Source organism: Mirounga leonina, unplaced genomic scaffold (assembly GCF_011800145.1).
Source record: "Mirounga leonina isolate KUSES-001 unplaced genomic scaffold, KU_Mleo_1.0 Mir_170, whole genome shotgun sequence".
NCBI classification, from domain to species: domain Eukaryota; kingdom Metazoa; phylum Chordata; class Mammalia; order Carnivora; family Phocidae; genus Mirounga; species Mirounga leonina.
In genome coordinates, this window is record NW_023270433.1 from 20754620 (window position 1) to 20780137 (window position 25518).

The 25518-nt window shown below is 40.0% G+C and overlaps 1 protein-coding gene and 1 pseudogene across 8 annotated transcripts in view; one reads left to right on the forward strand and one right to left on the reverse strand.

Moving 5' to 3' along the window:
• Window positions 1–13690: 13690 nt before the first annotated feature.
• Window positions 13691–25518, forward strand: part of PTBP3 (polypyrimidine tract binding protein 3) — a 124422-nt gene continuing 112594 nt past the window's right edge. For 5 of the 8 annotated variants that reach the window (XM_035016055.1, XM_035016058.1, XM_035016053.1 and 2 more), the window contains exon 1: window positions 13691–13857. Coding sequence is in view for 2 of the 8 variants with exons in the window: in XM_035016051.1 (XP_034871942.1) it covers window positions 14514–14585 (72 nt within the window). In the remaining 6 variants the exon portion in view is untranslated. Of the gene's footprint in view, window positions 13858–14307; window positions 14586–16618; window positions 16736–25518 lie in introns of those variants that run through there. The other 3 variants (XM_035016051.1, XM_035016052.1, XM_035016060.1) reach the window with 2 other exon arrangements.
• On the reverse strand, window positions 22121–22521 carry LOC118017812 (annotated as a pseudogene).

Sequence of the window (25518 nt, forward strand, 5' to 3'; positions counted from 1 at the left end):
GAAGAGCTGTAATAGATTAAACAAGACTAAAAAAGACCTTACAGGGGCGCCTGGGTGGCTCAGTTGTTAAGCATCTGCCTTCAGCTCAGGTCATGATCCCAGGGTCCTGGGATCGAGCCCCACATTGGGCTCCCTGCTCCGCGGGAAGCCTGCTTCTCCCTCTCCCACTCCCCCTGCTTGTGTTCCCTCTCTCGCTGTCTCTGTCTGTCAAATAAATAAAATCTTTAAAAAATAATAATAATAATAAAAATAAATAATAAATAAATAAAAAAGACCTTACAGGGGCGCCTGGGTGGCTCAGTTGGTTGAGCGACTGCCTTTGGCTCGAGTCATGGTCCCATGGTCCTGGGATCGAGTCCCGCATCGGGCTCCCTGCTCTGCGGGGAGCCTGCTTCTCCCTCTCCCACTCCCCCTGCTTGTGTTCCCTCTCTCGCTGTGTCTCTCTCTGTAAAATAAATAAATAAAATATTAAAAAAAAAAAAAAAGACCTTACAACTAAATGCAACACATGATCCTAGACTGGATTCTATACAGAAAAAGAAAATTTGCTATAGCACAATCAACAGATTGGAATATGTACTACAGATTAAACTATTGCATCAATGATAAATTTCCTGAATTTGATAACTACTGGGGTTATGTAAGAGAATGTCTGTATTGGGGGATGGGGGGATGGGTTAGCCCAGTGATGGGTATTAAGGAGGGCACATATTGCGTGGAGCACTGGGTGTTATACGCAACAATGAATCATGGAACACTACATCAAAAACTAGTGATGTAGTGTATGGTGACTAACATAACATAATAATAATAAAAAAAGAGAATATCTGTGTTCCTAGTATGAAATATTAAGGAATAAAAGAAAATTAATACTCACCTCCTCTCAAGTGTGTGTGTGTGTATCTGTGTGTTGTGTGTAGAGAGAGAGGGTACGCTAAAACAAATGTGGGAAAATGTCAAAAATTGGTGATTTGGAGTTAAGATGTATGAGAGTTCCTTTTTTTTTTTTTTGTTACAACTTTCCTGTTAGCTTGAAATTAATTCAAACTAAAAAGTTTTATATTTTGTTTTAAGTGAAAGATAATGCTTATACCTGAGACTATTCATTGCCTGCCCAGGCTTTTCAATTCCTTGTCCTTGCTAATTTTGCTCTCATCCACACTTCAGAGAAGTTTAGAATACAGTTTAGAATAAAATCCTGATTAGTCTAGGTCAGTGGTTCTTAAACCTTAATGTGCACCAGAATCAACTGAAGAGGTTTGTAAAACATAGATTAATGAGCCTGACCTCCGGAGTTTCTGATTTACTAGGTCTTAGACAGTGGAGTTGAAGAATCTGTAGTTCTAACAAGTTTCCAGGTAAGGCTAATGCTGTTGGTTGAGGCACCAAAAGGTGTAGGCTGGTAGTTCTCAACCTTGTTTGCAAGTTGGAATCACTTGGGGATCTTTTAAAAATTCTGATGTCTGGGCGCCTGGGTGGCTCAGTCGTTAAGCTTCTGCCTTCGGCTCAGGTCATGATCCCAGGGTCCTGGGATCGAGTCCCACATTGGGCTCCCTGCTCAGCAGGAAGCCTGCTTCTCCCTCTCCCACTCCTGCTGCTCGTGTTCCTGCTCTCGCTATCTCTGTCTCTGTCAAATAAATAAATAAAATCTTAAAAAAAAAATTCTAATGTCTGGGTCTTACTGCTAGAGATTCTAATTAATGGTATGGGGTACCCATAGGTGGTATTTTTTTTTTAAAGCCCCTCAAGTGGTTCTAATATGCAGTCAAGATTGAGAATCACTGACCTTAGTCAGTGTAATCCCATTCCCCTCACTCATTCCTTGTTTAGAAGGGGATATGTTATCTAGTTCTGACAAACGTGAGGTCTGCTGGGAAAGGTTTTCTTATTTTAAGAAAGAGACCGCAGGGCGCCTGGGTGGTTCAGTCTGTTGAGTGTCCAACTCTTGATTTTGGCTCAGGTCATGATCTCAGCGTCATGAGATCAAGCCCTGTGTCAGGCTCCTCCCTCAGTGGGGAGTTTGCTTGTGATTCTCTCTCTCCCTCTCCCTCTGCTCCTCCACCACTTGCAAGCGCTCTCTCTGAAATAAATAAATAGATCTTTAAAAAGAAAGAAAGAGCCCACAGAATAGGTTGCCTCCTCTCTTCTAGATGTTAATACAGGGTGTGATGCTTGGAACACCTGCATTTATGTTGCATCATAGGGGTATTGGTCTTCCCCTTTCCTGTGACTCCTTCAAAGGTGAGCTTTCTCCTGTAATATTCAGGAAAGAAAGGCTAGAGTTGGGAGGCAGCTGTCTCAGTACCCTCCTGAGTTTTCCACCTAGCATTCCCATACTCTCACTGCTCCAACGTACGCCGGGGGTTCTCCTCGCTTTGCAGCTGCCATCTCTTAGAATTCCAAGAAGCAGCTCCCTCAGTAGACAACTCCTTGCTTGCATGAGTGCAAGTCATGAGTAGAATGGGTACGTAGGTGTGTGGGTCATGCCTTATTTCAATTTTCTGCTTGTTGGTTTATTTACTATCCTTCTGCACACAACTCTTAACCAAAGTGTTGAGGCTTACATGAGGGAATTACATGTATATATTATAATTATATGTATAAAATAATTAACTTTATACTTTATGGGACAACCGCTGTGTCAGAGACTGATATTTGCCTAGCTATAATGCATTCTCTGCTTCTTTTTACCAACAGTATCCATTACTGGAGGTGTCCGTGTGCCCAGAAAAAAACCTGTATCACTCAGCCTGCCTTGTAACTAGGAGTGGCCATGTTACCAATTTATGGCTAATGAGACATAAGTGGAAGATATTGCAGTGGACTTCTGGGAAAGCTTCTTTAAAGAGCTTCCAGCCATTTTGTGATCTTAAGAATGAAAACCATATGTTCACATAACAAAACAAAAGGGAGACTGGGTCTCTGATGAACATGGAATGTCATAACAGCCCCGAAACTACTACTTCTAGACTTTTTTTGCAGGAGAAATTAATCTTTATCTAGTTTAAGACACTGTAATTATTTTTTGTTTCCTGTTATATGCATCTGGACCTAACTCGTAAATGATACCCTATCTCAAGGCAAAAGTATCAAAAGAATATAAACCATTGCAGGGGGTTCCCTTTTGAGCATACCCAAATCCCTAGCTTTGTTTCTTGTCTTCATCTCTGCTTTTCTCCCTAAGAGCATCAATATTGTTCAAATTTCCTTCTTCAAAATTACTTTTATGGGCACCTGGGTGACTTAGTCGGTTAAGTGTTGAACTCTTGATCTCAGCTCAGGTCTTGATCTCAGAGTCGTGAGTTCTTAAAAACAAAAATTGCTTTTAGTATCTCCATCCCCTTTTAGGAGATCCCATGCCCCACTCATAGGAGTTGGTCTTATATCAGGATCCATCCTCCTTTCTCAGGTCATACATTTTCCCAAGCCTGAATTATTCATTCTATTTAAAATATGACTTAAGCAAGAGAGTCTGGGTTGGGTGTGGGTATTCCAAGTCCAGTTCCCTTGAGATATTTCCACCTAATTCTTCCTGGTATCCAGCAAATAACTATTCTGTCAAACACACCCACATCTCCTAAAGTCAGGCATTAATTCTGTGACACAATACTCTATTGTTAGTATGTGTAGTCTTTGCAAGCTGAGAGAGAAAGTTACTTGACTCTTCTATAATCAACATGGCTTCATCCCTGCTCACTAAAAAGATAGCATTTAATTTTGCAGAATAATATTAATTCTTTATCTTCTAGCTTTCAAACTGTGCCTAAAAGCCATAAAAAACAAATTTAAAGAAACCCATTCAAAGTTAGCTTAAGAATCATGCCCATAATTGAGCCATCTATCTCTTAATGGCCTCTGCTTTAATACACAAAGATCAAGCTCTGGAATTACCAAATGTGTTAATTCTGTGCCAAATTAAATTCTTGTTGGTGTCATCCTACTACCTCCCTCTACTAAATTAAATTCTTGATTAGGGTCTCACACTCCTACTTTTCCAGGAGATGAGAGGCTATATGAGGACTTATTATCCTCTGATAGAAGTTATTCTCCACCTCCATGGATGGGGGTGGGGATGGGGAGATTTGCTTTTCCAGTTACCTAAATAGCATATCTTCATAGAGAAGTGTTCCAGATTGTTCTTTTGTTTTGTTTTTCTGCTACTGACCTTTTGCTTGTTTGCCTGTTCAAGGTTGAACATTTGCCTGGTGTGCCCTGTGGGATTATCTGCAGTTAAACATTTTTTAGAAACATATTGGGGAGGGAGAACAACAGCTCTATTCAGTTGTCTGGCATCCCAGGAACCTTTCCACTGACTTATAGACTATGATCTGCTTTTTTGCACAGGCTAATATTTCAAGAAAAGGCAAATGAGGAAAAGGAAAATATACTCAACAATCTATCTGGCTCCTTATTAAACAGTTATGTCAAAAAATTTAGAGAAGGTTTGAATTAGTGTCCAGAGTAAAGGGCTTGTTCTAGTTGCAAAATAAAATCTATAATTGCTATTGGTGATATGTTCTCAGATGCCTAAGAAGGGACTATTTTGTTCCATATAAGAACTTTTACAGTGTTATAGGCATCTGTAATATGTATCAACTTCACATATCTATAGACAAATGGGATATGAAGGCAGGAAAAGCAAATCAGCTCAGTATAGTAGACTAACTTCAATTCAGGGAGGAAGAGTTGTAAGTAACAGCTTAAATGGAAAAAGGAAAAAAAAAGGGGGAGTTGCCCTTTCCCTTTGCTCTCCTACTCACTGCTACTTCTTTCCACCTCCTTCCTTCTTTGAAAATGCTGAGGTGAATCACATGTGAGTTAACCAGTTAGGGACAGATAAAGTAAGAGACAATCATGTTAAGGGCTGGTGAAAGGAAGAGTAGAAAAAAATTTGTTTTAAAGATTTTATTTATTTATCTGACAGAAAGAGACACAGCGAGAGAGGGAACACACAGGGGGAGTGGGAGAGGGAGAAGCAGGCTTCCTGCGGAGCAGGGAGATTGATGCAGGGGCTCAATTCCAGGACCCTGGGATCATGACCTGAGCCAAAGGCAGACGCTTAACAAATGAGCCTCCCAGGCGCCCCAGGAAGAGTAGAAATATTTTAATGAAAGTCATTAATGGTTACATAACTTCCAGGGAAGAGGGAAGTCTAGGAAAGTGAACAGAAATGAACCAAAACCAGAGAAGAAAATATCAAGTATAATGAAACTAGGGAACTGCCATAATCTTACCACAGACTATGAAGAATACCTTCCAAATTTGTCCCAAATTAAGGAAGGCAGTGAGATTTGATAAGCATTTCCTCTAAATAGCAACTCAGTGCCATTTTTAGAAAGCAAATGAGATGGTCATAAAGGTCCAAAAGTAATATGAAACTTGAAGAAATAAGCACTAGGGACATGGGTGGACCATGGAAAAATTAAGGCCACCTTGGCATCCATTCTCAGATGGCAAGGAAGTCAGAACTGAAGAAGAGAAAATGTAACACACATTTTGATTTTTCAGAACTCAGTTTCCTGACTTATAATTGAAACTGGGAAGTGAGGGGCGGCTGAAAGGTTAACAGTGACCGACAAGACAGATCTGTCACTGATGATCCAAGTAAACTGAGCAGAGTAAATAAACACTTACTATAAGATAAAAATCCTATAACATTCTAGAGTGAAACTCTCAAACTAAAAAAATCAATCTTAATACCAGTCAAAATGAGAACACCTAGAAATCAGATTTGATTTCTTTCTTTTTTTTTTTTAAGATTTTTAAGTAATCTCTATACCCAATGTGGCAGTTCAGACTTACAACCCAAATATCAAGAGTTGCATGCTCTTCTGACTGAGCCAGCCAGGTGCCCCTTATACTTGATTTCTAATAATCTACTCCAATAAAAAGAATCAGTATTCCTTGGAGAAATGACCAATTCTAGAACTAGAGCAGAAAATATACAAGATGAGCCTGGAACATCTTATAGTGGCAGAAAGTTAGGAAGTGCTGAAAAACAAAAACAAAAACCAAAAGACTCACATTGAAGGAGGTATGTCAAAGGAGCATGGAAGTCAACTGAAAGACCTCCCAATGGCCAAAGCTGGAACAATTTGGGCAATAAAATAAAGTGGTTGTAACCAAAGTATAAAATAAATATTTGAGTCTATACTGATATAATTACATGATTGAATAAATAAATAAATGGGGAGAAATAACAAATTTCCTGTGTAGAAGAATTCCAAATAGGTTATGTAAATACTGCCCCCTTAAGAAGGTGGAGAATAACTCCCCATTCCTTAAGTATGGCTGTATACAGTGACATCTCCCAAAGAGTACAGTAGGAAAAGGGGGGAAAAATGACTTTACAGTGAAGAAAGCTGACAAACATGATCTCAGGTGATCAAAGTCAATATCAACTATGATAAGTCATGTCCCTTTTGGGACACCTGGGTGGCTCATTCTGTTGGGTGTCTGCCTTCGGCTTGGGTCATGGCCCCAGGGTCCTGGAATCGAGTCCCGCATCGGGCTCCTTGCTCGGCGGGGAGCCTGCTTCTCCTTCTGCCTGCTCTGCCTGCCGCTCCCCCTGCTTGTGCGCTGACAAATAAATAAAATCTTTTTTAAAAATGCCCTTTTTTTTTAAAGGTTTTATCTTATTTTTTTTTTAAAGATTCTATGTATTTGAGAGAGAGAGAGAGGGGACGTAGAGAGAGAGAGAATCCCAAGCAGACTCTGCGCTGACATGGGGCTCGATCCCACAATCCTGAGATCATGACCTGAGCCGAAACCAGAGTTGGATGCTTAACCAACTGAGCCACCCAGACACCCCTAAAGATTTTATTTTTAAGTAATCTCTACATCCAATGTGGGGCTCAAACTTAGAACCCTGAGATCAAGAGTCACATGCTCCACCAACTGAGCCAGCCAGGTGCCCCAATAATACATACCTTTGATATGGCATGATGAAAATGGCACTTTTTCTCCGTGGTCTTTCTCTCAAAAGCCTATAACCCTAGTCTAACCATGGGAAAAAAAAAAAACAACTAACAAAAACACCAGACAAATCCCAGCTGAAGGACATTGCACAAAATACCTGAGCAATACTCCTCAAAACTATCAAGGTCATCAAAAACAAGGGAAGTCTGAGAAACTGTCACAGCCAAGAGGATCCTAAAGGAACATGATGACTAAATGTAATGTGGTGTTTCGGATGAAATCCTGAAACAGGAAAACAACATTAGGTAGAAACTAAGGAAATCTTAATAAAGTATGGTCTTTAGTTAATAACAACGTATCAATATTGGTTAATTAATTATGACTAATCTACCCTACCACGTAAGATGTTAATAATAACAAAAACTAGGTGTAGGACATGTAAGAACTCTGGACTATCTTCACAATTTTTCTGTCTAAAAAGTAAAGTTTATTTAGAAAGTTTTAAAATCTTAGGGGCCCCTGCGTAGCTCAGTCAGTTAAGCGTCTGCCATCAGCTCAGGTCATGACCCCGGGGGTCCTGGAATTGAGCCCCACGTGCGGCTCCCTGCTCGGCGGGGAGGCAGCTTCTCTCTCTGCCCCTTCCTCCTCTGCTCGCGCGCGCGCGCGTGTGTGTGTACAGTTTCATTTCCATAACATAAAATGTATGTTTAGGCATGTTTCCTTAAGGTGCATGTGCCATCTTAGGCCTGCCTCTACACAGATGACAAGGCCCCCATCTAAATAATCATTCTAACCCTAATTAAAAGGAACCCATATACCCTTGCTCAGGGAATCTCGGCTTTGGAAGTTATTCCCTGTGATCTCTATTTGCTGCAGTTAAAGTTTCCTTTGTGCAACACCTCCACCTGGTGTAGTTTCTATCTGCGACTCACCAAGGAGCTAACTCATGTTAGTTCAGTTAAGATACCGGCAAACCAATAAGTAAACAACAATAGTCAAACAGGAAAAAAATGGGTATAAAATAAGAGAATTGTCTATAAGATTGTTTCTAGAAAAATTAATATATTTAAAATAAGGCATATTCTAAATAAGTATCTAAATTTCAAAGATGAAGAAAGGTTTCTTTATGCATCTGCCCAAAGAAATCGTTCATATAGAAGACTGGCTTAGGAGTGCTGGCTGGCTCAGTCTGTGGACCATACAACTCTTGATCTCAGGGTTGTGTGTTTGAGCCCCCAGGCTGGATGTAGAGATTACTTAAAAAATAAAATCTTAAAAAAAAAAACAACAAAAAAAAACTTTAGGGGCACCTGGGTGGCTCAGTCGTTAAGCGTCTGCCTTCGGCTCAGGTCATGATCCCAGGGTCCTGGGATCAAGCCTTGCATCAGGCTCCCTGCTCCAGGGGAAGCCTGCTTCTCCCTCTCCCACTCCCCCTGCTTGTGTTCCCTCTCTCGCTGTGTCTCTCTCTGTCAAATAAATAAAATCTTTAAAAAAGAAAAAAAAACTTTAGAAGGAAAAGACTGGCTTGAATCTTTTCCATCATAGTTTAAAATGCTAGAAGAGAGTAAGCCTAGAGCATATAGTAGGGTTTCCTGGGAGAGGACAGTGACTCAATAGTTCTTCACTAAAGTTTTAATGTAGAAAAGTAATAGATTCATAAGGACTCAGGAAACAGATAACCCATGATGCCTTCTAAAAAGATTGTTAAAGATATAATTCTGCTAATGGAAAAATTAATTAAAAGACAACTATCAATGAACATTAATCCACTTAGGTGTGATTATACAGTTTAATGTGATGGTTATAATTCTTAATAGAAAATTTACATAATGTGAAAATGATAATACTCTGACAAAACTAACTATAATGAAAGAGAGTCATGAGAGTTAGGGTGAGGGCTAATTTGTTCATTTTTCAGAGTGGAGTCAATAAATAACATTTTTTGCTTCTGAGGCTGATGATTTAAGTATATTTAAAGTTTAAAGATAACCATTAGTGGAATTACAACTAGATCTTCTAATTTACCAGAGGAAGTTGCCGTAATTCTGATACTAAAACAGTACAGACCACAAAAACTCTAAAGCAATTTCATTTATTAATAGAGATATTAAAACTGTAATAAAAGTATTAACAAATGTACTAATATATTTAAAAATGCTGGGTGATAGACATTGGGGAGGGTATGTGCTATGGTGAGCACTGTGAATTGTGTAAGACTGATGAATACAGACCTGTACCTCTGAAACAAAAATACATTACATGTTTAAAAAAAAAAAAAGAAAGGGGAGCCGCTGGGGAAAAAAAAAAAAAAAAAAAAAAAAAAAAAAAGAAGGAAGGGAAAAATGAAGGGGGGGAAATCGGAGGGGGAGACGAACCATGAGAGACTATGGACTCTGAGAAACAAACTGAGGGTTCTAGAGGGGAGGGGGGTGGGGGGATGGGTTAGCCTGGGGATGGGTATTAAAGAGGGCACATATGAATGGAACACTGGGTGTTATACGCAAACAATGAATCATGGAACACTACATCAAAAACTAATGATGTAATGTATGGTGATTAACATAACATAATAAAATAAAATTTAAAAAAATACAAAAAGAAAGAAAAAATACATATACATATCTGAACAAAGTACATTTTATTCTGTGAATGTGAGAATGTATTTACATGAGAAAATCGATTTTTTCTACAATTTTCTACATTTTCTACATTAGAAGAAAAAAGGAGGGGGCGCCTGGGTGGCTCAGTTGGTTGTGTCCAACTCTTGATTTCGGCTTAGGTCATGATCTCAGGGTTGTGAGATCAAGCCCTGCATCAAGAAGTTTTACCTGTAAACGTGAATTGGGCAATATTAGTTAAATGTTAACTATCACTGCATACTGGAATGCCTTAAAGGAAATGTCCCAAGGTTACATTTTGTCCAAACAATGATAGTGGTTGTGTGTGTGGTTCTCTTCTCAGTGAAGGTGTTTCAGGGGAATTTCTTAGACAAATTAGAACAAAACACAAAGAAGTTATTATAACTGCTTACTTTTCAAAAGAATAGCAAATTAAGAACATGTTATTCTCGTCACCATCAGAAAGCCACTATACAGAACATAAAGTTCTCATGACAGGCTAGGTCACGTGGATGATATCCCATCATTCTGGAAACTCAGAAACTTTTGCTAAGATTATGGAAGGCCATGGTTTTCCCATGCTATATGGACTATGGGAATAGCTAGGATTCTAAAAGTGGTCCTAGAAGACCTAAATTCCATTCTGTCCACTGTTTTGAATCAGAGGGACTCACAAATCTAGGAAGCTTACTCAGTGAAAAGTCTTTTGAACTTATGACCAAGAGGCAATGGAAACAGAAGGGTTTTACCTTGCTTTCTGTTGTGAGCTGTTTTCTTCTATCTAGGCTTCTGTTGTAAAATGGGATGTTAAGTATTTAGGAAATGTCATACAGTTTTTTTTCATTTTAGTCAGGTGCACCATCTTTACACTGGAGCCTTTTCAGAGTTATTGTTAGTAATATGGACAGTGAGTTTCAGATCAACTTCACATTTATTTTTTACTACTGAAATTTATCAACTATCTTAAGGCATGGGGCTAAGAGAAAGACAACTTTTTATTTCTTAAATAAAGAAAATGTAAATTGGTACAGCCTTTTTGGAATCAGTTTGGCAATATTAGTCAAACTTGAAAATGCTTATATCCTTTGTTCTGCAATTCTACTTCTAGGGATCTATTCCTCAGAAATAAACATGTGTGGAAAGGTGCTCATACATATATGATGTTTTTGCAATATTGTTATTTTGAATAATTAGAAACAATGTAAATTTCCACTATTTTGGAAAAAGTTAAATAAATTATGGTACATGAAATTATGATAAATTATGCAGTATTAAAATGAATTAAGTTGCAGTGACTTAGATGGAGCTAGAGTGTATTATGCTAAGCAAAATAAATCAGATGGAGAAAGACAAATACCATATGATTTCACTCATATGTGGAATTTAAGAAACAAACAGATGAACATATGGGAGGGGGAAAAAAGGGAGGGAAACAAAACATAAGAGACTCTTAATCACCAGAACAAAACTGAGGGTTGATGGATGGAGGTGGGTGGGGGATGGGCCAGATGGGGATGGGGGATGGGTATTAAGGAGAGCACTTGTTATGATGAGCACTGGGTGTTGTGTGTGAGTGATGAACCACTGAATTCTACTCCTGAAACCAATATTGCACTGTATATTTAACTAGAATTTAAATAAAAATTTGAAAAGAATAAAATGTACTTACAAAGAGAAAATAAATGTAAAAAAACTGAATTAAGTAGATGAAAAGTACTGATATGAAAAAATCTCTAGAATTTTTAAGTAAAAAGAGCAAATAAAAAATGGTGAGGGTCTTGGGTGCCTGGGTGGCTCAGTTGGTTAAGCAACTGCCTTCGGCTCAGGTCATGATTCTGGAGTCCAGGGATGGAGTTCCACATCTGGCTCCCTGCTCAGTGGGCAGTCTGCTTCTCCCTCTGACCCTCCCCTGCTCATGCTCTCTCTCTCTGCCATTCTCTCTCTCAGATAAATAAATAAAATCTTAAAAAAAAAAAAAGAATAACAAAATGGTGAGGGTCTAGAAGCATGCTCACAGAATTGTTGCATTGGTTATCATGGGTAGGATGTAGGTTGTGAAGAAATATAATCATAAGTGTTTATTTTTTAAGATTTTATTTATTTGACAGAGAGAGAGACAGCGAGAGAGGGAACGAACACAAGCAGGGGGAGTGGAAGAGGGAGAAGCAGGCTTCCCACCGAGCAGGGAGCCCGATGCAGGGCTCGATCCCAGGACCCCGGGATCATGACCTGAGTTGAAGGCAGACGCTCAACAACTGAGCCACCCAGGCGCCCCAATCATAAGTGTTTAATATTTAATACTATTTCAATTTTCCAAAAGGAGCACCTGTTTGTTACTTGTGTAGCTAAAAAAAAATTAAGGAAATTTCATCAACAGATTATATCCCCAAAACAATATCAAGATTGCATCAAGGACTTGGCTCATATATATATATATTTTTAAAGATTTTATTTATTTGACAGAGAGACAGCGAGAGCAGGAACACAAGCAGGGGGAGTGGGAGAGGGAGAAGCAGGCTTCCTGCCGAGCAGGGAGCCCGATGTGGGACTCGATCCCAGGACCCTGGGATCATGACCTGAGCTGAAGGCAGACACTTAACGACTGAGCCACCCAGGCGCCCTTGGCTCATATTTTTAACATCCATCTGGCAATGTAGGGTGGCAATGTTTACAACTGCAACTTAATACTTGGACTTAACATACAAAATATATATTCATCTTTTGGAAAGAGGGATTGAAGTTAGATACAATTCTTTAAAAATAGGGCCCCCAAGACCTGAGCTATCTGAAAATTGTTTTTTGCCAATAAATAATAAAGCCATTGAGGAATCCATTCAACCATGAAGGCTGGAACCTGATTTTCTTGGTTATCCCTGCAGTGCTTGGCACATAGTTAACACTCAATAAATAATGACTTAATGATGGATGAATCGACAGTTTATGTCGTTTTAGTAGCTCCTACTTATTTAAAAGCAGGATATACTATCAAGGACAGATGACTGAGGCGTCTTGTTACTTGCTTCTCAAATGAGGAGGCTGAAGAGGAGCAGTCCTCTCTTTCCAGTCAGGTTAGGAATTTGGTCGAGGACAGCGTTTAGTGGCTTAAGTTTTGATGATCTGTGCATTGAAAAATCACTGAATTTCAGAACTAGACAGAATATAAAAGGGCAAACAAGCGAGTTGCCACTAATTATATACATAATTTTGCTCAGAGGAGAGGAAGGGGCTCTAGTAGTGGCTGTGAAACTGTAGGCAAATCACTCTATTAGTGTCTACATTTTCATCTGAAAAAAAGGGAATGATCACTCCCTCATAGGATTTGTTTGTTTCTTTACATGGAGGGATATGAAAAACTATAAAACGCTGGCAACATAGTGGCCATTCCGTATTGTGCAACGAATGTTTCATATAAATTCAAACCCAGACCGTCGGGTCGAAAAGCACTCAGAGACTAAAACCGTACACAACCGAGAGGTTCTCAAGTTCCGGCAGTCTCTTTCATTCACCTCATTCATTTTAACCCCAACCACACCTATCGGGCCGGTGCGAGTCCCAGCAGTCGGCTCCCAGGACCCAGGGGACGACCCTCGGGCCCCGCGCCGGCGGGAGTTCGCGCCGGCCCGGGGCCCGAGCCCGGGCTTCCTCGCGTTACAGGGCCCGGCGCTTCGAGGACCACGGCCCGCGCCGGGCTTCCGTGCTTGGGGTCCAGCCACCGCCAGCCTCGCGCACCAGTCCGCCGAGGTTCTGGGGTCCTGGCGAGACACGCCTACCTACACTCCAGAGCCGGGTCTCCAACGCTCTTCCCGCAGGGAGACCGAGGTGTGGGAGCCCGGCGGCCCGAGGCAGAGGGGCCGGAAGGCCGGCAGGGCCCGCGGCTGGGTGGGCGGGGCGGCGAAGCGGGAAGCACAAGGAGCGCGCTCCCGTGGACGCAGGAGGGAGGCGGGGGCGAGGCGCGCGCGTGCGCTGGGAAGAGCGGCCTGGAGGCGGAGTCTTAGGGCGACGGCAGGAAGAGGGCGCCCTGGAGCCGAGCGGGAGGCCGGCTGGGGGCGGGGCGGAGGGAGGGCGTCGACCCTAGGGGGCGGGGTGAGGCGAGGCGGGGACGCGCTTGCGGGGTGGGGAAGGCGGGGGCGCGGCGGTGGCGGGAGCGTCCCTGGTCTCCGCCCCTGTTTCCCATTCTCCTCCACCTCCCACCCGGCGGGGCTCCGGAGAGGCGCCGCTTGCTCGTCCCTGGAGCCGCCCAGCTGCCGCCGCCTCCGCCCTCCGCTCGCGGTGAGCCCGTCAGTCCCCGCACCGTGCGCTCCTCCGTCTGGGCCATGGATGGGTAAGTACTCGAAGGCTCTGCGGGGCTGCGCTTGCCCCGCTTCCTTTCGGCTTTCGGCCGGACACGCCGCGGCCGCAGAGCCGGGCGCGGCGCCGGCGGCCGGAGGAGCGACCCCGGCCGAGTCCGACGGCGGGGCTTCCGGGCGCCCCGAATCGCAGAGGGGCGGTCCGCCGCCGCCTCTCCTCCCGGCTGGGGCGCCCCCGTAATGTCCGCCCCTTCGCAGCCTCACACCCGGAAGCGGAGGAAAGCCGGGTGCAGCCGCCGGGTGCCGGGGTCCGCCCTCCGCGCGCGGAGTCCGGGGAGCCCGGCCCGGCCTGCCGACACTTCCTTTCAGAAAATGGTGCGCGGCGCTGGGGGAGGCGGAGGCGGCGCTCGGGGCGGGCGTCCTCCCGCTTGGGGAGTTGCTGTTTACCGGTGAGGTGGGGCGAGCGCTGGAGCTTCCCCTGGCGGGGAGGCCAGTGGCCGCCGAGAGGCGGACGGCGAGTGCACGCGTCGGGGCACGTCTGGGCGGCGACCTGGTCCCGAAGCCAAGGCCCCCCGCGGGGTGTCGACGTGCGGGGGGACCCGCCGAGGTCTCCGGACTTGGGGCTGTGAGCGGTGCTAACGACCTCTGTATACCGGGCGTCTGGACCTGGTGACCGTGGACTCCTGCCCCCATGGCCCCCCAAAGAAACTTCGTGAATTTCTGCGATTTTCGGGAGCGTTCAGACGCTCTAAAAGTTAAAGAGGTCTGTTGTCAGAATAAAAAGATTTCGAATCACTGATAGAAATATTTCTCGGAGAACCCAGGGATATGGCGTGGGACCTGACAGATAATTTAATATTTAAGGAAACAACTAGGTTAGGATCTTCGTGGATTAATTGTAGCATATGTTTATCAAGATTTTAAAAATATCTCCAGCTCTATTAGAGCTTGCAAATCCTCTTATTCATTCCCATTATATATCTGAGTTTTTGTTTGGCCTTTTACTTGCTTTTGAGGACAACATATCTATAAACCCCCTGGTTGAAGAATATGTGGAACTTGCGTAAACAGTAAGAGCCTTGTACATGTTACCATATAGTTGATGACTGTTGCCATGCTGTGTAAAGACAATGGAATCTTCCAACAATTTTTGCCTTCGTTAGACTTCATTTATCTACTTCCATAACCTTAAATCTGTATATTTGGATTAACTCATTTGAATGCTAATTGCACACTGATACAGACTTTAGACAGTGCGGTTTTAGATTTCATTGATGGTTGCGATGTTCTGTATTTTAATTGAAGCTATTTTTATTTAATTGAAAATTTTCTGAGAACATCGTTGAAAACTCATTTCACATCACCGTATTCGGTTACACTTTATATGTGTGCAAAGTTCTGCTGTTTTAATTTGTGTAATTATGCCAACATTTCAGTTCAGGAAGGCTGTGAAATTAATGTCTCACAGTGTGTAGTGCGTTGTCGTTAAGACGGTTTGACTTGAGCTATGGAAGCAGGCTAGCTTTTTGTATTGGAAAATTTATAGTGATGACAAAGGATTCGAGTTATGCATCTTGGTTTTTAAACTTTTGGGTAACTGAGAAGTGCAAACTTACTCTTGGATAGTTTAGTAACTCTCTTTACCCTATATGTGGCTTTAAAGCTAAGAATGAGTTTATTGGTTTATATATGTGGGGCAGTAAGACATTCTGGAAGGTAAGTTCAGGACCTATACAATCTTGTTTTCTATGCAGAAACAGTTATTTGTCACATTTAAATTTCAGAGAAATGAATTTCAAGTTTCAGAAGTCTGTCAGGAAAAATTAAAAATCTGCATGGTTATTGTTTAAAACAAATTTGCATCATTGAACAATCCAGATTCATAAATTTGTTCACTTTTAAGTAATGGCATTATAGGTTATTAATTATAGAATTTAGTTGGAGCTTTCTTTTAGGAGATACGGAGGTAAACTGTAATTGAAGATGGTTTCTTTGGGATGAGAAAAGATGGATTTTTGTTTGAGAGAACTTTATAGGAGTTTTTACACCTTGGGGTTAAGGGATGTGGTTTTTAACACAGTGAATATTTGCTTTCAGGAGGCTAATTAACTTTCTGCATTTTCCCCACAGCCTGAAAAGGTCCTTTTTCATTATTTTGGATAGTTAAAAAAAGAAACAGCAAACCACCGGTCAATGTATCTTTCTAGTTCTTCCTCAAATCCCAACTGTCTTTTGTGTGTGTGTGTGTGTGTGTGTACGTTTTCATTTCCTCCTGAGATAATTTATACTTAAACACAGTTTTGATGTGGTAGAGTTTTTTTAAAAAGCAGATCTTTGAAAATTTTCATGTCTGAAATTTGATATTTGCATTTATTTTAGTTCTGAGAGACTATCTTGGTTGTATTTTGGTGAGCTGTTTCGGGCGGTAGATAGAAATTTGCAAGATACCTTCTATTTCTGTAAAAGCCACTCACAGTTTTGTTTCATTTAAAATTTTAAAACATGTTAATTCAGACCAGTGATTTAAAAGAATGAACTTTGGTGATTTTAAGTTTTGATTTGGATTTGTTAAATAGAGGTAAATGGATAAACACATATTGTTTTATTGAAACACAGCTATACTTTAATACTGAAAGAATTTGATTTACTATTTGTTTCTTATATTGTGGTTAAAGCTTTGCTTTTACACTCTGCTGTTGCTAGACTGTCCCATCACTTTTCTTTGTATTAACATTTCACAACTCATCGCATTCTTCTTTTTATTAATTTTTATTATTATAATGCTTTTCCTTTTTTTCTTTAATCTTATTATCTCTGTCTTTTAAAAACTTGTTCTCTAACTTTGTTTTCCATTTTCTCTTTTTACTTTTTCCATACAGTGTTGTTACAGATCTTATAGCAGTCGGTTTAAAGGTAGGACTCTTTTACTATCCTTTCATAAGCTTTTTTAAATCTTAGTTTCGGCATTTTTTTTTTTTTTCCAGTGGTGATATCATCTCACCTGTTCATAAAATTATCTTTTTTACTGTGTGATAATAGTCTTTCATTTTTATTTAGCTCCAAAATAAGTGGACCTGTAGTTGATTTTGGATTTTACATATTTATAAAGAGGGGCTACAATATTATCGTATATCTAAAATGTGAACAAAAAGTTTAGCCCAAAGTTTTACTTGAACTCTCAGAGTTTATTTGTTTGATTTTGTTTTGTTTTGTTTTAGCAGTTAAATATAGCCTAGGCTGTATTTCCCTATCATGTTTGTTCTTGTATTTTCTCTTGGATGTGTTTTTGAGTAATAAAATAATAATAATAGCAGCTAAAGTTTCTTCAATTCCTAGTATGTGCCAGCTGCTGTACACCTATTTCACTAATTGTAACAGTCCTTCAAGGTAGGTATGAATAAATTCCCATTTTAGAGATGGAAAAATAGGTTCAGAAAGTTTGTTTTCAAGGTGTGGTGCACCAGAGTTCAAACCCGTGTCTTCCTGGTTCCAAAGCCTGACTTTTTTTTTTTTTTTTTAATATAACTAGCTGCCAGTAATAAGGGTGCTGTCTAGAAAGTGAACAGGAGAGCTGGATAATTAATATTTTACAGTAATAACTCTTTAAGTCACATTAGTTTTATCAGTCTTCTCATTTATTGAATTCTAAAATATAAATCAAGTAAGCAATGTTCACCAGTATGAGGCTTTTAAAATATAAATGGGTGTTTTAAGGTTTCCTTTAGCAATTTGATATTTGATATACTGAGTTGAGAATCTAGTTCTAGAGGCCACTTATAGTTTGGATTACTATAGAAAACAAAAATAAATAATTCATGTTTATATTATATGTATTTTATGTAAAATTGTTTCACCACTTTCTGTCCTTCATCTCTTCATCATCTCTTCTTGCTAGCAATTTCAGCACTTCCACATTTGCAGTTATTGGATCTGGTGGTGGTGCTCATCTTCTAATACCTTAAAAAATAAGCATAATAGCTTATGAAACTAACAATAGGATTCTGAGATTAACATAATAGGGAACTGCTGCTTATACTATCTTTTGAAGTTGGGTGGAGTTAGCTTGCTTTGACAAACCTTGAACATATTTTGTGAATTGAAAAAAATGGAGGAACCTCTTTAGTGAGATATGCTTTTCTTCTTCTTCTCCCCCCCTACCCCCCATACTTAAGTCACTTTCTTTTGGGAATGACGCTAGGAGATACAGAAACTGTAGGCTGATATCTAGGATCACTTTTGGTGTCTCTGTAGGTACCTGTGAGGGAAAGGATATTTAAAGTGAATGTTGTGTGAAAAGTAATTTGTGATTCTAGAGTTTATCTGGCAAAAATGAATACATGAGACATTTAAAATAAAACTTATATTTTTGAGTTGAGAAATTATGCTTGAAGGGCTATTATGCCTTTTTTACTACGGGGGAAAATATATCTTAGTGATGAAGAAAAAGATTAGGCACGGCATTCAGATTTGAATACATGATTTGGATTTCTGACTACCTGTTTAGCAGCAAGCGCTCTAAAAACAAAGATCAGATCCTACTCTGAAGAAAAAATAAGCTGATTTAGTTGTTTCACTAGGCAGTCTATATTTGTATAGACTTAAATACTGGAAATGTCTGTAAAATTACTCATTATATGGAGAATTTCTCCTAAGATTGTTCTGCTTCTTTCTTGGATCCCATCCAAGGAGTTTAGTTACCAGGTAATAGGCTAATAAGGCTCATAATTCATCTAGATTGAATAAACCAAAATCAGCACATTAGAAATCCTGTAAGAATGTCAGTTACTTAACCTTCCTCCGTTATCTGAATATGATGATACAACACATAGTTTTAGCCAGTGGCAAGAGTGGATTTCACTTATGGTCCATAAGTTGCTTTCCCGGATTCAGAAAAATAATATGAGTTTCATTTTTAAAGAATTAAAAATATCCTTAAATATGAAATCCTTTATTTTAGGGAAAGAAAGCTGAATTGTTTTTAGAGATGACTGATAATGAACGCGTGTCAAGAACTTTATTATACCAGATAAATCAAACTGTCGCATGGTGGGTAACATAGCTTTTTGTGTGTGTACCTAAGTGTATTTTAAATTTCCAGTTTATACTAGTTTATCTGAAACTCAGGTATTTCCCATATTTGTGGTTATTTTTCCAAAGTACTATAGTAGTTACTAGAACAAATGATTTTTGGGCACCTGGGTGGCTCAGGCTGTTGAGTCCAACTTTGGCTCAGGTCATGATCTCAGGGTCCTGGGATTGAGCCCCCTATTGGGCTCCCCCTGGAGTTTGCTTTCTCCCCTCCCTCTCCCTCCCCCCCCCCATTCTCTCTCTCTCTCTCTCTCCTTTTCTCTGTCTCATAAGTCGGGGAAGGGGGAGAGGGAGAGGAAGAGGGTGAGAAGCAGACTCCCTGCTGAGCTGGGAGCCTGATGCTGCTCAGTCTCACGACCCCGAGATCATGCATGGCCTGAGTCAAAATCAAGAATTGGCCACTTAACCGACAGCCACCCAGGCTCACCTAAAATATGATTTTTTAAAATGATGATACTCCATATGTTTTCTGGGTAGTCTTCCTATTTTAAATGATTAGATGAGTATAGAAAAACTCATGTTTAGTGGACTAAAATTGGCTTCTAATAATGATCATGCCTGTCTATATAAAGGAAAGAACGAAACAGCATATTTAAATTAATTTTGAAGATCAACTTTTTATTTGCTTGACCAGAGCTTAGCAAAGTACAGCCTGTGGACCAAATCCAGCTTGCCACCTGTTTTGTAAATAGTTTTGTTGGAACACAGCCATGCTAATTCCATATTGTCTGGTGACTTTCACAATCGAATGGTAGAGTTGAATAGTTGTAGCCGTTGATCTTATGACCACAAAGCCTAAAATATTTACTTTCTGGCCCTTTTCAGAAAAAGCTTGCCTGTTGCTGTGCTTGAGCTATACAAAATATAGAAGGCCATTGCTGGAATTTTTTTTTTTAATTGGGCTATAATTTACATAGAGTGAAATGCATAGTTTTCAAGGATACAGTGCAATAAATTTTATCAAATGTATCCACCTGTGTTTCCTACTCCCCAGTCAAGGCACTAGAAAATCACTGTAAAATGTTCTTTGTTGTCTTTTTCCAGACTCATTCTAGAAAACTGTTCTGATTTCTATCATCATAGATTATTTTTTCCTGTTTCTGAACTTAATATAAATGGAATAAAATATTTACGCATCGTATATACAGTGTAAGCTCTTTGATGTCTGACTTCTTTTACTCAGCAAATGATTGTTTATAGATTGATTTATTTATTTTGGGGGGGAGGGGCAGAGGAAGAGGGGGCCTCACTGTCTCGGCCCCACCTCATGACCCTGAGATCACCACCTGAGCCATAACCAAGAGTCCCTTGCTCAGCTGGTCGCTCAACTGGCCGACTGAGCCAGCCAGGCGCCCTTCAGCAAAATGATTTTTAGATTCATCCATGTTACATGTGTCAGTAGTTCATTATTTTTATTTCTGAGAGTATTCCATTATGTGAATGTATTACAATATTTAAAATGTATTCTTATGTTGGTAGATGTTTGGTTCTTTCCAGATTTGGGCTATAATGAATAAAGCTGCTATAAGCATTTGTTTAAGCCTTTGGGTAGATGTAGGTTTCATTCTACAGCATAGGGAGGAGTAGAATTAGATAATGTGTATCTTTAAATTGTAACAAACTGGGTCGCCTGGGTGGCTCAGTTGGTTAAGCGACTGCCTTTGGCTCAGGTCATGATCCTGGAGTCCCTGGATCGAATCCCGCATCGGGCTCCCTGCTTGGCGGGGGGTCTGCTTCTCCCTTTGACCCTCCCCCCTCTCATGTGCTCTCTCTCTCTCATTCTCTCTCTCAAATAAATAAATAAAATCTTTAAAAATAATAATAATAATAAATTATAACAAACTCTCGAACTATTTTGTTAAATGTTGTACCACTTTATACTCTTACTTAGCTTTGTATTAGACTTTAGGTTGCCCACATCCTTGTTTACCTGTGCATATTGCCAGTCTTCACTTTTATCCATTCTAATGGGTGTAACCAGAATTGCTAACAGTAGCTCATTATAGTTTTAATTTGCATTGATCTCATGACTGGTGGTGGTGCTTACCTTTTTGTGTATTTCTACCCTTTCATGTGTTTTTAGTCATTCACTTACCTTTTGTGAATGTCTATTAAGTCTTTTACCTGTTTTTTTAAAAAGATTTATTTATTGGGGCGCCTGGGTGCCTCGGTTGAGTGGCTGTCTTTGGCTGGGTCGTGGTCCAGGGGCCCTGGGATTGAGCCCCGCATCGGGCTCCCTCTTCAGCAGGGAGTCTTTTTCTCCCTTTGTCTCTGCTCTCCCCTCCCTCCACGATCTCTCTAACGCTGTCTCTCAAGTAAGTAAAATCTTTTTAAAAAAAATAATTCATTTTTAGCGAGAGGGAGGGAGGAAGGGAAATAGGGCATGGGGAGAGGGGCTGAGGGAGAAAGTCTTAAGCAGACTGTCTCTGAGCACAGAGCCTGATTGGGGCTTATCTCAGGACCCTAAGATCATGACCTGAGCTGAAACAAAGAGTTGGCTGCTTAACCAGGCGCTCCTTTTACCTATTTTTTTATTTTAATTTTATTTATTATTTTTAATTTTTTTTTTAAGATTTTTAAAATTTATTTATTTGAGAGAGAGAGGGAGCAGAGGGAGAAGCAGGTTCCCCATTGAGCAGGGAGCCAATGCAGGGCTGGATCCCAGGACACTGGGATCCTGACCTGGGCCAAAAGCAGATAAAAGCCACCCAGGTGCCCCTAGTAAGGTCTTTTTTTAATCTTCTCTGACAGTCTTTCTCTTAATTGGTATATATAGACCATTCACACTTCAGGGGATGATTTAGTTGGATTAATATCTACCTTGTTCATAACTGTTTTCTATTGTTAAAAAAAATCAACCTAGGAAATTTGAAGATCTAATTGGATTTATTACGCGATTCATGAATCAGGCAGCATCCCAGCTAACAAGTAGAGGGGAGCTTCAAGGTCTTGTACAACAGGTTTTTATAGGAAGGAAGGTGGGGCAAGAAGTTACTAGCGAAAGAAAAGAAAGGATTGTTTAGGCAAGATCACTTTCTTTTACAGGGTCTTATTATGCAGATTACCTCATCTTCCTTTGGGGGATTGAGAGGGCCCTGTGACAGATTACCTTATTGATGCTGATCAGAAAATTCTTGACTGTCCAGATTTCATGATTTGTCTTTTTTTTTTTCCTTTGAGGCATTTTATTGGCAAGTATGTATTACATCCCTAGAAAAAGAATCCCAGGATTTTCCCTCCTGTGTGTTTTCATCTTGCTTCTTCAAGGTCCATGATGCCAGCTGAGGTTGTCAGTACAATGAAACCAAACTGGCAGGACGGGAGCAGGTTATTCTGCCATTTTTCTAGATCTTTCAGTTGCACATCAAATCTGGGGCTGATCACTCCACGCTTGTTTAACCTGCCCGTGAGGTTCACAACCATTTTCCCCGCTCTGTGATCATCAATGATTTCAAATTCGCCAGTGTAACCATGCTTCATCATCAGTGAGAAACCGGACTATGACTTTGGAGCACGGCCTAATAAGAACCTGGCGTTTGCCTCTCTTCTCAGTGTTGTTAATGCTCTTGAGAGCATCTGCCAGGACATTCATGCGCACCATTATGGCGGCACGGAAAGATGGCAGAAAGTCATGATTTGTCTTAAGTGATGCCATGTTGGGCCTGTGGTTTTCTTTGTTAACCTATTCATTGACTTGTTCTTTGTTTCATTTTCTTCCTCCTCTGGTTTTAATTGAACAATTTGTATGATTTTATACTTACTTTAAACATTTTTTTAGGGTTGCCCTATACATTCTAATGTGTGCAGTATACAGACATTAGCTACTCAAAGTCCACCTTCAGATAACACTATACTGCTTTATGTACACCTTATGACAGCATTTTCATTTACTCCTTCCTGCCCCTTATGACACTGTTACCCTTCATTTCACTTAACCAAATGCAATAATCATCCACTGCATTGTTACGATTATGACATCATGTTAACAGTTATCTTTTAGATCAATTAAGAATAAGATGTATATTTTATTTTACCTTCATCTAGTTCCTCTCCCACAGTCTTCCTTTCCTTATGTGGATCTGAGTTTCTGATGTATATAATTTTCCTTCTCTCCAAAGAACAAGTTTTTTTTTTTTAAGATTTTATTTATTCATTTGAGAGAGAGCGAGAGCACGCGTATGCACACACATGGGGGAAGTGAGGAGAAGCTGACTCCCTGTTGAGCAGGGAGCCAGACACGGGGCTGGATCCCAGACCTGGAGATCATGAATTGAGGTGAAGGCAGACACTTAACCATCTGAGCTAACCCAGGCTCCTCTCCGAAAAACTTTTTTTTTTCCTCTTTTAACTTTTATTGCAGAGCAGGTCTACTGACAATCAATTCTCTTGGTTTTTGTCTGAGAAAGTCTTTATTTCTCCTTTACCTTTTTTTTTTTTTTTTTTTAAAGTAGACTCCATGCCTGGTGTGGAGCCCAATTCAGGGCTCGGACACACATCAAGACCTGAGCTGAGACCAAGAGTTGGACACTTAATGAGCCACACAGGTGCCCCATCCTTTACTTTTGAAGGATGCTTTTCATATAGAATTCTAGGTTACTGGGTGTTTTTTTTTTTTTTTTCTTAATACTTTAAATATTTCATTCTATTTTCTTGATGCTTGCAGTGTTTCTGATGAGAAAGAAACCTGTAATTCCTACCTTTATTCCTCTCTATGTATGTAAGGTGTTTTTTCCCGTCTGTTTTTTTCCCAAGATCTTCAATATTTTCTTTATTTGGACTCTGTTCTTTGAAATAGGGTTTTAAGGGTTCTTTATATATTCTAGGTGTAAGTCCTTTTTTAGGTATATGTGTTGTGAATATTTTCTCTCAGTCTGTTGCTTGTTTATTCATTTCTTAATGGTGTCTTGATAAATAGAAGAATTTAATTTTGATAAATTCCTTTTCCATTTTTTGGTTATGGCTTTCTGTTCTTGTCTAAGAAATCGGCTTATCCCAAGGATAGAAAGATACTCTATTTATTTGTTTTAAAAAAACTGTGCTTTTGGGACGCCTAGGTGGCTTAGTCGATTAAGAGTCTGCCTTTGGCTCAGGTCATGATCTCAGGGTCCTGGGATCAAATCCCACATATTGGGCTCCTTGCTCATCAGGGAGCCTGCTTCTCCCTCTGCCTGCCGCTCCCCCTGCTTGTTCCCTGTCTCTCTCTGACAAATAAATAAGTAAAATCTAAAAAAAGTCGTACTTTGAACTTTTATAAAAGGTTAGGTCTGAGATGAATCTCAGATTTGTTTTTGAATGTGGTAGAGGTGGAGATTGACTTGTTTCCATATGGTTATCTAGTTAGTTCAGCACCTTTTGTTAAAAAGATTCTCCTTTATGTAATGAATTGTTTTGGTACCATTATTTGAAAATCAGCTCACCATTTGTGAGTGTGTCTATTTATGCACACTGAATTTTTATCCATTATCTATTTATTATGTTAATCTCACACTGTCTTGATAACAATGGATTTATAGTGTGTCTTAAAATCAAGTAGTGTAGGGGCACCTAGGTGGCTCACTCGTTAAGCGTCTGCCTTCGGCTCAGGTCATGATCCCAGGGTCCTGGGATCAAGCCCTGCATCGGGCTCCCTACTCAGCGGGAAGCCTGCTTCTCCCTCTCCCACTCCCCTGCTTGTGTTCACTCTCTCTCTCTGTGTCTCTCCCTGGCAAATAAGTAAATAAAATCTTAAAAAAAAAAAAAAATCAAATCCAACTTTGTTCGTCTTTATCAATATTGTTTTAGCTATACTAAGTCATTTACTTAAAAATTTACAATTAGCTCATCAGTTTCTATTTAGAAGCTGGGATAATGACTGCAATTGCACAGACTATATAGGTCAATTAGGGAGAAATTGACGTTTCAACCATACTGAGTGTTGTAATCTGTAGAATAGAGTATTTCAATTTTTTAGGTCTTCTGTAATTTCTTTTAGTGCTGTTTTGTAATTTTCAGTGTACAGGTTTACATGTATATTTTAAATGTATCCCTTTTTTGTATGGCAAATTGTGTTCTTGTCAATATACAGAAATACTTCGCACATTTACTCTGTAACTTATTGCTGTTATTGTATTTTTTTAATTGCTTAGGATTCTTTTTTTTTAATGTACATGATCATGTCATCTGTAAATATAGTTTTATTTCTTCCTTCCCAGTCTGGATGATTTTTTTTCTTGCCTTAATTCAAAATTTAAGACCTCCAGTATGATGCTAAGTAGAGGTGACAGCATCCTTATCTTCTTCCTGCTCATAAGGGAAAGCAGTCCATCTTTGTTAGCTGTAGGTTTTTCTTAGATGCTTTTCTCATGTTGAAAAATTGCTTTCTGTTCATTGCTGTTTTTTATTAACATGAATGGATGTTGGATTTGGATCTTTCAAGGAATTTGTACATTGGAGCTAAATTGTTGAATATAGGGGCATAAAATTGCTCATATTTCCTTATCTTGTTAATCTGTCTAGGATCTGTAATGATTTCCATCTTTTCAGTTCTGATACTGGTAATTCATGTTTTCTTTTTCTTTCTTTCTTTCTTTCTTTCTTTCTTTCTTTCTTTCTTTCTTTCTTTCTTTCTT